The sequence below is a fragment of the Hesperophylax consimilis genome, chromosome 5 (assembly GCF_061612785.1).
Source record: "Hesperophylax consimilis isolate HC1 chromosome 5, BYU_Hcon_1.0, whole genome shotgun sequence".
In the NCBI taxonomy this organism is placed as follows: domain Eukaryota; kingdom Metazoa; phylum Arthropoda; class Insecta; order Trichoptera; family Limnephilidae; genus Hesperophylax; species Hesperophylax consimilis.
The window spans coordinates 41,662,649-41,675,403 of NC_142840.1; the positions used below are offsets into that span (position 1 = coordinate 41,662,649).

Below are 12,755 nucleotides of genomic sequence, written 5' to 3' on the forward strand. Positions count from 1 at the left end.
CTTTCTTGAAGGATTATGAACAAATACAATAAAAATAACAATGAATAATCCCTTTCGAAGGATTTACTCAACAACAGTCAAACTCTCAGTAGATATTTGGTTGTAAGATTTTGATGGATTACACAAGTTTTAAACAAAGGTTTAATTATGACAAAGACCTTCAATGAAAAGTGGAGTCGTTACGTAATCTTAAGTAGACCAAGAAGAAGTTATCATTCTCCAAGTCGCGTCTTTCCTTATATTTCTTATATATGGTTAAGAATCATCTTTTACTTTAGCACATTTTTATTTAAATAATATCTAATGTTAAAAATCGTAATTAAGTGGTTTAGCTCGGTTATTATTGAAAATGATATTAAAATTGAAGGATTTGTGAAGCTTAAGTATTCATAAAAAAAGTATTTACCTCGAGATCATTGCCGTGCAAAATAGTAAATTTATCTTTCGAAATACGAATTTCGAAATTTAAACAGAAGAAATACGTATTTCAAATAAAGAATTATTAATTAATAAAATATTTTTGTACCTAATTTATCTCTCGTCTGACTTATACAGTTACAATTTTTTACATTTAAAGTTCATTAAACTTTACGAAGGAATTTTTCACACATCACGCATGGACCCATGCACCCATGCACCTATGCACCGGCATCCGGAAGTACCATGTTTAATAATTATTATTTATATCGATACACTAAAAACTTTTGCTTACATCAGAAATTTCAAATCTCATTACGTATTCTTTGTCCATCCTTGCGTAGAATTATTCCAAGAGTTCGTGACGGAGCTGTTAATACTGGCAGTATCGCCCTGATGAAAGACATGGTTTTAGCCGTGTTCGGTGACCAGATCGGACTGATTAGCATGGTACCTCCCAATCTTCCTCTGCATCTTCACCATCTCCTTCCCCTCCCCACTCAATTGAACCTTGCAACAAATTTTAATTGGGGATGCCATCATTCCAACGGCTACGGCAATTTGAAATCTTTTGCAATTTTAACATAAAAAACATAATGGAACAAAGTAAAAATCTCATTGATGCAATTTGATTGACCGATTTATTTAGTATCCACCTAACTAATAAAAAATATTCAGTTTCGAGGGAATTTGTATTGCTTACAGAATTTCCATGGCCTACATTGAAATGAATCAATTGATTTTGATGATTTTTCAATTGGTTATAAGTTTAACAATATTTGATTGCTTGATTGAAACTGCTTGATGGATCCCAGATCCCATGGTTCTCAATGACTTTAACCTCCACAATAATGTATAGTTTCGAATCACTTCTTACGTTCTTTATTTGTTACTAATTTGGTTAAATTAATTGTGTACACTCCGTAATAAGCAGGTACACGTCTAATGAATCAAAAATATAACTTGTGAAACAATGTAAATAATTGTTCTTGAAACTTGTGAACTACGTTAATTACTTAAAATAAACAATTTATTGCTGTTGTCACAAGAGTTTACTACTTTACTTGTGTAATTAATAATCGCAAAGCAAGATAAATTATTATAATTGAATGTTCAAAGATTATGCGAAAATTGTACGATATCGTGTATTCTTAATTAAGGCGTGTTGAAATAATAATATTATGCCCAGGGCAACAAGCACGCTTTTTCTGACACGGGTTTTTCCATATTTTTATATCTAAAGAAGAAAAATGATCGGTATAATGTGGAAACATTATTATTATTAACAAGCATCCGTTTCAGCACCTTGTCAATCATTTCATTCTTTCAGTTGCATAAATCAACTGAATATTTAAAATAAACACTATTGAAAAAACTGACATAAAATTAAGAATGTTTTTAGGGTTGTCAATATTGCCCGTATTAACGGAATCGTCACCTCATTTCGTGCTCCTGTCCCATATTTTATTCTGTGCTTTTTACGATGTTTTTTTATAGGCAAACCACTGCGATTTGCGAATATTCGAGGACGTTGCACTCGTGGAAATCATCCTTTCCGTGGTGACATTTCAGTTGACGAGTGAAAGGTATAATAATGGTAGTTAGGGAAACGGGATAGGACAGTTTTGCAACATCAGTTAAATTTTTAAGTGACTTGCTCCAAATTTAACTGCCACCTATCTAACATCGAAAAATAAAGACTGTCAAATCAGCTTTGTAATGAAAAATGACAGTGGCTTACATTGAACTATGAAAAATGTAAGCTGTGCTTAGTTTTTTAAGGTCGGGTATTCAAACTTATGTAGAATGTAGAACCGATGTGAAATAAATAATTGCTATGATAACCATGCTCCATGGCGTTGTAAGAAGTAAGCTGGAGTATGCTAGTGTTGTATATAAGTTCCATATATATATATATATATATGCTGGAACTTATCCATAAAAATCCTCAATTCTATATGCGGACGAATCAAACTTATCCGAGGTTCATTCACCATATACTCGCAGACTTACTTAAGACAGCAAATAGATTAAGGCCTACGTTCAACCTTGTCGTCGCCATTACTTGCTCAAAATACCACACGGCAGAATAGATGTTCTAGCACAACATAACATGGCACGAGGAATGGTACTGTTCAAAATTTCTGAAATAGTAGATTATTTAATTTCTCTTTAAAGACCCTTAACACTTTTTGTATAATTAGCTTCCCCGATGAGTGAAAGAATGAGGAGATTGTACTGTAAATAGACATAATATGTCGTAAAAATTAAAATAAAAAAAATAAAAAAACACAATTTTTGGGAGAGAAAAAAAGTATGGTTTGATTTTCTTATGGTAGGTAGGCACAGCCTTTATCAGCCTTTATGGACTGCACGCCACTGGCGTGGGTAGGTGCCTAGTCAGCTCATGATTGTTATTATATGTAGGCTTCATGCAAGAATATTTATTATTTTAATTAAAATCGATAAAAAAGGTACATTTTCCAAATGCAAATGTATGTGTTATGTCCCTTCCTCCGAAATGCAAAATCCTATTCTCTTTCTCTGAATTTGTGATAACCCTACCCATAATAGATTCAATCCATTTGAAATGGCAGTAATCATCGCTCAAAAGAACGCATTATTATGCATCTGATTAATTTGTTACATAGTTGTATATATTTGTTCAACGGAAATGTTAATAATGGTTAAACGTAATCAGTGAAGAAAGCATGCCACTGTCACGAGTCATAAACCAATTGAATACCCCATAATGTGTCTAATGGTGGGAACTTACGATTTGTGTCAAATTCAGTCCAAACTGGAGATTGCTGAAGTGGGTCCAATTTCCAATAAAAATGCTTAACCATTAATGATAATATTCAGTGTGCCTTTCGTAACAAGTTAATCGGTTTGAAGGATTATGGAGTTTAATGACAATATATTACGATGTACAGACGAATGGAAAACATAAAGTGCTTTATTTGAATCGTTGCAAGGACAAAGGTAATTGTGTGCCGGTGCTTATATTTTACAGTTTTTTCTTGTGCAGGCAAACACGTCCCGTACAATACCTTTGAAAAAAAAAATGTTATGGATTATGTTGGCTTATCGGGGTGAATTATGGTGTTCTAGATAAAGACGACTCTGTGGGAGGGGGCCGTCAGGGTGCCCGCCTGCATGTGGAGCAGGACGCTCCGAGATACCCCCAGGGTCTCCAACGAACTTATCCACATCACGGACTGGCTTCCCACACTCATGTCTGCTGCAGGTAACAACACACAATCACATATATCACAAGTGTTACCTAAAAAGATACATCATGTGAACACTTACATAACCTAACCTAACAACAAGTACTCGTACCTACAAGCGGGAATTTGCTGAATCTAAGAAAGCTAGATAACCTTTAAATACATTGGCTACGTAGTCAGTATTCAAAAAGAAAAAAAAGATGGGTTTAAAAGGGAGATATATAAATACGAATGTTAGAGGGAGCGCGCTAATATTAAGAAAAAAAACATATAATAAGAAAGCAAAAATTGTGAAAATATTTAATAAAACACTACTTGTTTAAAATAATGTAAAAATAACTCGACAAATGCCTAAGTTGCGTTTTAAGATATACTGCTTTTTTTCATACAAATAACGCATTACATAACAGAATAAAATGGTTTTTAATAATTTTCGGAGCATAATTAGCGATTTTTTTCTGTGGAAAGAATTTCATAAAATTACCATTTCGGCTCTACAAATATATAGATATTATCTTTGAAAATAACATTTTCTAGGAACTTACAAACTTAAAGTGTTAAAACACGTAAAAAATCCGTGGAAATTCTTTATGCGGGAGGTTTAAACAGCTGATATTAACCCTCTAGTCATCGATTTTTTTCCAACAACAGACTCGATTAACTCGAAAGCGAACGTTCAAATCAAAAAAAGTTATTCTACAAAATCGACCAGTTTCCGGATACCGCGTATATTTAATCATTGGGTAAAATTTGTAGACGGTTCAGAGCGAATACATACTCCAACAAAATAATGCTATGAAATCAATATTCGTGGTGACACTCACTATCTAACTGATGTGAACAGTTTTTTTTCATGTTTCAGAAAGTTCACCAGATTTTTTTTTTTTTTAAATATTATTAAACCATTATGTGCATCAATCAAAGGCATGTGAACCTTAAAATTAACACCGGAACCAAAAATATTGGTTAAAGAATATATTTATAAAAAATAATGTGCATTAACTTGCAGTTGAAAGATCTAAAGAAGCGTTGATTTATGCCTTTGGTTTGTGTTCACGGAGCAAATTTGTCTCTAGCAAGTTCGTCTCAACGCTTAGGCCCAGTATATCGGTTGATTTAAAGCTAGGCTTGGTTGGAATGTCGAGCTTAGCGCGGCTTGGAACGTAATGCGTGTATGTAGGGCGGAAGCCTAGATATCATTTATATTACATGTGTTGTCTTTGATTTTAAGAGAAGAACATCTGTGCTCACTACTGTCATCGGAAGATCCAAGGCTTTCAAAATTTTGAATATTTTAGTCTGGATTAATTTGCGAGTTGATTTTTTTATAAAGTTCCCCACTTCAATCAGCATAGTGCTGATTGAATTTTAAATAGTATTTTTTTACAGGAGTCACCGCACTATTCATGAAAATACGAAGAACAAACAGCTTAAAACAAACAAACTGTCAAACTCTTAAAATACCTTACCAGATTATTTGTCTACTTTAGCTTTATTATCAAATAATAACATCAACATCACTCATTGCTCGATGAATATAATAGTATAAATAGAATACTGATAAACTCTTTATATTTAACTTTAAATGCGTGTTTTGGTGAGATAGAAGTTCGTAATCAATCACGTAAATCACGTACTGCTACTTAAGCGGCCGATTTAGCCCGCTTAAATTTGAGTGAGGAATGTGGCACATAGCGAGGATACGGACTGACTGCTTACATCAGTCTACTGCTTATACTAGCTATATACAGACTGCTTATACTAGCTTTGTGAAGATCATTTTTCAAACTTGAATTTGAAGCAGTTGGCAATATTTTTAGTAGAGGTTCTCGCGGACTTTATCATAAAAATTTAATCAGCTATTTAAATATACATTCGAGGCAGAGTATCGATTAAGGTAACAATTGATAAACATCTTCTATTTCTTTCTAGCAAAACAAATACGTCACACAACAAATTACTATAACACTTTTGCCACAAAATGAAATTACTCTTAGGTAGTATCATTTTTATATTGAAGTTAGTTATGAGAGGGCTAGTGTATTGTTATTATACTTCTTATATATCGATGATTATGTGTATTTTTAGGAGGATTCCCATCGACCTTGCCTTACACAACAGACGGCATGGACCAATGGAACAGCCTCCTCGACAACCGTAGATCAGCGAGAGTTGAAATTCTCCACAACATAGATGAGGTAGAGCGAGTGGCATCCTTCAGGAGAGGTGCCTGGAAACTGGTCCTGGGCGAGTACAAAAATGGTGCCTTTGACGCCTATTACGGGGAAGATGGCACCTGGAATGTGCAATATGTCCCCTACGACTACAGCGGGGTTGTGGACAGTGATACTACCAAGGCGTTGAATTCGCTCATAAGAACCAGTACTCCGTCTGAGATGTCAATACTGAGGGATCAAGCAACGATTAATTGTCCATGGAGCAATTCGTCAACTTGCGACCCGAAACCAGGTACTTAATTGAGATTGTTTATAAGTTTAATACTTTTTTAAGTAACACCTCATAAACTATATCACCACCTGTTATGAGGAAGGTTCAGGTAAGGGGCTTAATGCTTAAAGGTTGTTAATGCCTTGAAGAGTTCTGGATTAAATGGAGGAGGAAAGACACAAGTTATGCCAGTAGCTTTGATTTGATATTATCCCTAAAAATATAATCCCTTGATCAATTAGGAAACATATTTTTCATGTATTTACAAACTTTCACCGCGTCCATTTTTCAGTAAAACAAACTTAAATGTTGAAGAATATGTTTTTCCAGGTTAATGTATTTTACTGATTAATCTTACGGACTTCGTCGGTTTAATGATTTTTAAATATTGAAGACAATATTAGTGATTTCTAAACGAAAATCTGAAACAGAAAAATCAGAAAAGGAAACGGTCACATCTGGATGTTTCGTTTAGAAATCACTAATATTGTCTTCAATATTTAAATATTACAATTTGAGGTTTTACTCAATAAAGTTATTCCGAAAAATAAAAATTAATGATTTTTCTTGTGAAATCCATTATGCCTTGCAGTTAAGGTCAGTGTTTCATGCCCTCAAATTACTGAGCAATGTACTTGTTAATTAATTACTAACAACTATTGTTGTTGATCGTTTAAATGTTGAAAAGCCCTCAAAATGGTACATGACAGTTTTTCGAAACTGAAATGGCAAACACAAAACCGCAATGAAGGCCTGGCTTGCTAGAGGAAGGAATTCGTGAATTATTAACCGAGTGATTTCATTTTGGAAAGGATTTAAAAATGGAAGACATCGGCGTCTGAAAGAAGTAGTATTTTTTGCATGCTCTTCAGAAAAATCAATGTGCGTAGTTAGTTTATTATCAAGGCAAATCGCCTTGACATATCATGACGGAATTCAAAGATATTTGGATTTTCATGAATACGTGTTCCGACATCATGGGAAAATATTCGTAATTTTCTAAAAGTTTTTCAGGAATCCTGTTAATTTACTCGTAAAGTCTGCAATCCAGTTTTTAATCGGAATTAGAAATAATTTAATAATAATTTAAGAGATTCTTAGTAAATTAGCAATTTTTGTCCGTGTGAACACGGATCTTTTGTTTCAACGCTACTCTCACTTACTTACAAATTACAAAGAATATCCAACAAACTTGTTCATAAATGAACTGTTTTTTTGTAAATATAATATTTGTGTTATTGAATTACATGAAAAAAAACTTAAGCTTAAGAATATCCAACATATCAAAACCAAAAACCAAAAGTATTGTATTTTATTACTATAATGTAATATTTATTATTTCGAAACCTCTTCAGCAAGGACGTTAATATTATTTTTCACGTTTAAAGTTAGAAAAAAATTAGGTTTTTGGTTCAAAGTTAGATTTCAGAAGCAAAATTTGTGAAGGATATTAGAATACATTAAAAAATCATTTTCATTAAAAGAGTCGAAACATTTTTTTTATGGGCTACAAAGCGTACTTTTTGCGGATGGCTTATTTTCCACTTCATAATAATTAGCGTAGGTACTTTCAATAAAACCAATTATTACTTTGATGACGAATTTGCATTTGTTCGAAATCGATGATGTTTCCGATTGCAAATTACGTAATTCCTGTCGGTTGAAAACCACAAATAATGCTGTTTTAATAGTTTAATTGGTGGTCATTTATAGAATAACCGGTGACCATGAATGACAATCATGACAGCAATAAGGTAGTTTTTTCGTGTAATTCCGATCACCGGATATCATGTCATTACTAATACTTTTTTATAATCATGATATAGACTATAAACGCTTAGAAAATACATTATTCTACTGTGAATATAAAAACCAAAAAGGTGTCTCGTGTTTAAATTTGTGAAAAACTTAATCACAACATGACATGCTTAATATAACAGGCGGCCAAAAGAGGAACTATCATATCATACTTATCTTAAAGAAGTTACTGAAAAAACCCGACCAACACACGAAGTTGAACCGTAGATGTCCCTGAAAACTCTCTAATCAAAGCCTAGTTCCCTTCAGCACAGATTCTCTTCTTTAAGAGGAATAAAAAATATTCTAAGTCTTTTATAGTTTAAACATATTACATATTACATCTTCAAATATTGAAATTAGAATATATACATTAAATTTAAAAAAAAAACAATAACAAACGAACGGACATTTTTTTAAATCAAAGGATGTCGATCTGTTTGATCTTTGCAATTGTTTACTTTTAAAAAATACAGTGGCTTTGTCTTACCCACTCGTGTGATTTTCGGCATATTATGCCGAGTTTGCAAAACGTTTTGAGTGATCGCACGCCATAATATGTCATTTTTGATTCGCAGAATTTAAGATGTTTTATTTTCTTTTCTAAATCCTAAAAATATGAAAATAACGGTAAAATAAAGATGAATCGATTGGCTATATAGCATGATAATCAGTTTATATATCTCCATATTAAAATTCAAAGGTGTGATTTTTTTAAATGAGGGCGAAAAATTTCTAACTCGAACGCCAATCACCCAACTCATATTCCAGTTGTTGACGCGATCAAATTAAAAATAATAAGAGTCGAGTTAGGTTAGTACTATTATTTTTTTCATATTTTATTACAAGTACTTAAAGTATTTTTATGGTCGAAATTCTGGGAGATTACTATTTTGCTACAGAGGTTGTTTAATTATTATTTAGTTGGATAACGATTTGATTGTCTGTTAAATTGTATTTACGTTATTATAATGGCAAACGAAATATTGCATTAATGCAAAATATTGCATTCTGTACTTGTGTATTGAAACAGTGAACATCAATTTAGCCTTAATAATCAACGGGCCTCGATGAGCAGATTGCTCTAAAATAATATTTCGTGATTTATAAAAAACTATATGTTTTGTTATCAAAATTTGAGTAACTAATATATTTACTGCTTTTTTTAAATGTGTAACAAAATGAATTACTGTTGTTGAAAGCAGATGATAGACTCTTTCAGATTTTAATTTTACAAATGGAAAAAAAATACATAAATTCTGATATCAGAAATAGAGGCATTTTTGAATTAATTTTTTCTCGCTTACCGTTTTTTTCGTGTTTGCAATGTAGGAATACCGCTTTATGTAAAACTAAAAAAAAGTTCTTAACTACACAGACCTAAAATAAAGGTTATTGTCATTTCACTTTCATCGTTTTATATAAAAAAAAAAATAATAAAAAAACTTCGCAAACGTGTAAAATTTTATGATGGGTGATTTTTTGGAATATATTATTATTATTTACAAGCTTTGTATGGTAAACTTTTGGATGCAAATACAAAGCAAATAAAACGACTATTGTGAGACCGTCTCAGTTTAGTACCAAGTTGATCTAGTTGATGTAAAAGTAAGTCTCCTTGTTACGTAACAAGCGTTTTTACGGGCAATATAAAATTAAAGCCTTGAAATTATTATAAACTATAAAACTATTAAAACTTACTATGAAAATAAAATTTAATATGCTGGTATTTAAGTTAGAAAAGTCATTATTGATTTTTAAAAATAGACTAGAGTTCCTTATTATTTGGTATAATGTTCTCGTAACATTATTCTGATGAAATTTTCTCATAAAGAAAACATGAGTGGCCTCTTTGGCTGAGTGTAAATCCAATTTTCCTAATTCTAATAACTCGACTATCAAAGAAAATATCTTCAATATTACTTCGCCATTCTCTAAGTTATATGATTATAGCTATCTATTTTTACATTTCAAATATCTCTAACATTTTTTGTTATACATCTCTCTACAATAAAAACATTTGTATATAGCTACAAATAAATAATTGGCATTATCAATGAGATCAAAATATCATCGACTTTTTTACCCCAAATTACCTCAGGATTCACTTAAAGTTAGGCAGATACGTGTCTTATTATTCTTTGTAATGTCCTCCTATATATTTATTTGGTTGTTTGTTTTTTGAATATTTATTTAGATGTATGCAACTTTTTACACACATCCAGTAGGAAAACATATAAAATAATAGAAGTAAAAAATATAAAAATACAATAAGAATTACACTTTCAATGTTTAACAAAATAAAATACACGGTGTCCGGAAACTCGTAGTACAAGCGAGAAACTGGAGAATCTACACCATACACCAATAAAATTAATAACCAACTTTCTAATTCCAATACAGTACAACTTAATTTTGTCCTATAACTTATCACGCACACTTTGGCGGTCTTTACAATCCGAGATTAAATGTACGGCTTATGTTTTTGATAAATTACTCATGAGTTCGTTTAAATATGAGTACAACTTATGGAAATTAATAGTTTTTCGGCAGTTTAACTTATGGAAGCGCTCACTGAGACCAATACACCTGAAATTTTACTCTCTTTAAGATGACTTCCTGTCAACGTGTTGCCGTTAATTTTGATAGTCAGAATCTGTCAGATCGTAAAAAAGTCAACTAACATAAGAAGATCAATTCTAGATCCGCTTATGAAGGCCCAGAAATCAATAATGAAAGTCATAATGCGCAAACCATATAGGTTCTCTAGCGATGAGCTCTTTAAATAATATAATGTACGTGATGTTCGTCAAAACTATATAAAAAAGGTTATTATCCATGTACATAAAAATCTAGACAATATTAATTAAATTGACCATAAACACATCACAAGAAGCCACACCAGAAATGACCTTATGATCCCAACGATCAATACGGCAAAGTATCAAAAGACACACACATACTTGGGACCTAAACTGTACAACAAAATTCCCCCTGAATTAAACATAAAAATTTGTAATATTTCATACATAGGCCCAATAATAACTAAATGGTTGATTGGACTGGGCAGAGGAGAATCTGAAAAAAAATGTTAAAAAACGTCACATAATAAATAGACATAGACTAATCACACACTATATATATCTCCCATTATTCTAATTATTGCTCATACACAATCGAAACATACACAACAGCTCAAGTTCGACTCTATCATAAGATTGAAACGATTAAACATCACAAATTAATACATTAATGAGATATATTATAGACATAGACAAATCACACACTTACTTTCACATATTTTTTGGTTCCTTGGAACGGGCAATTTGCCTAGTTAGGAACCAATAATTTCGAACTGATAAGGTACAATAATCTATAATCACTAAAAAAATATTTTAATTACATGTTGTATCATATTGTACTGTGTGTAAATCTAAAGGAATAAATAAATAAAATAATAAACTAAATTTATACAAGACGGTTTACCGCTAACAGCATGTATTCGCTACTATATCTTAGCCTCCTGCAAACGTTTTGTCGCAAAACAACAACATTTACACAAAAAAACGAAATTTTGGTGCGTAAACGTTCTAATTTCTTCTGCGAAAGGTGTAAAACATTTGTCGTGTGTTTTTGTGTAGGTATGATTGTTGCAGAGTTAATAAGTTAGTTATTGCGGACACCAATGAAAATGAGGGATACCAACCAATTTTCGAAAAGCTATTTCACCACTTGAAAAATAAATGTGAAGCCGATATTGTTTGGGAACTTTGAAAGCTGATCCGTCAGTGCATAAGTGACTAGAATTATTATCATTAAATAAATTGATGTAATTTTGAATTCTCAGGTCCAAAAGTTTTTGGGGCAATATGCTGTGTTGCGCTTTCTCTTTCTTTAGCCAACGTTTCGGACAGCATTGTAATGTTAATCATCAGGGCAGATATGTAGATTGCGGTGACACGTGTCACGATATAAAAATATTTTGGAAGATAGATTAGCTGTTGAACTTACGAAGTAGTCGTAGTAGGTTACGAAGTAGTTGTAAGTAGTAATTAGTCGTAGGTTGGCAGTTTTCCAACAAGGTAACGCACCTTACCACAAATCAAAGACGGATATTTATTTTTTCAATTATAGCAATATCACCTGCTTGGATTGCAATTCTTGTCCTTGAAATTCTTGAAATTGTCTGGGTGATTTGTAAAGCAACAATTGAAAAAACTTGTTTATTCCATTTCCAAATGAGTTCAAGAAGTTATTAAAGCCAATGTTGGACATATTTCATATTTCACAAACGTTTTTATTACATTATTTAAAAAAATAATAATAGCCTTGTTCACATTGGTTCGAGCACTACTGTATCTAAGAAGTTCGTTGACAAGCCGCAAAAATCGTATTTTTGCAAACTATCGTGCGTCTCTCTTTCAAATGTTAATAGAACCTAACACAATAGAGAAAGTTATATTTTGCGAGTATGTCAGAGATGTTTTTAACCCTGCAGAGAAGAAATATTTTATCATTACACCGGATTAAATGAAGGGTGATTTCAAAATAATGCTTTGAATCCGGGATTCTTTATTTGTTTAACTTTAAAAGAAAATACTACAAAATTGACTCCAAATGCGATTCACCAGTTTCCTGCTTGTACTACAAATTTCCGGACACCGTGTAGATACCTTCGTATATAATGCATAAACTTCTTCTCACATATATAGCACATACCCTACGAAAAGTGCGAAGACTTGTGGCTTCCTTTACGGCTTTTCGTAGGTTATTATAAAGTTTTTGTCCTTGAACAAGCTGTTTTGGGTGCACGTCAGTTTAATTTTGGGCAGCCTGAAGTCTGGCAACTTCTCGTAGGGT

The 12,755-nt window shown here is 32.2% G+C and overlaps 1 protein-coding gene across 1 annotated transcript in view; it reads left to right on the top strand.

Annotated features, from left to right (window-relative positions):
* The window catches only part of LOC149423964 (arylsulfatase B-like), a 95,957-nt gene that overhangs the window by 79,852 nt on the left and 3,350 nt on the right, over window positions 1-12,755 (top strand). Inside the window, exons 8-9 of the mRNA XM_089632207.1 lie at window positions 3,532-3,667; window positions 5,739-6,119. Of these exons, the coding sequence (XP_089488333.1) occupies window positions 3,532-3,667; window positions 5,739-6,119 (517 nt within the window). The remainder of the gene's footprint in view (window positions 1-3,531; window positions 3,668-5,738; window positions 6,120-12,755) is intronic.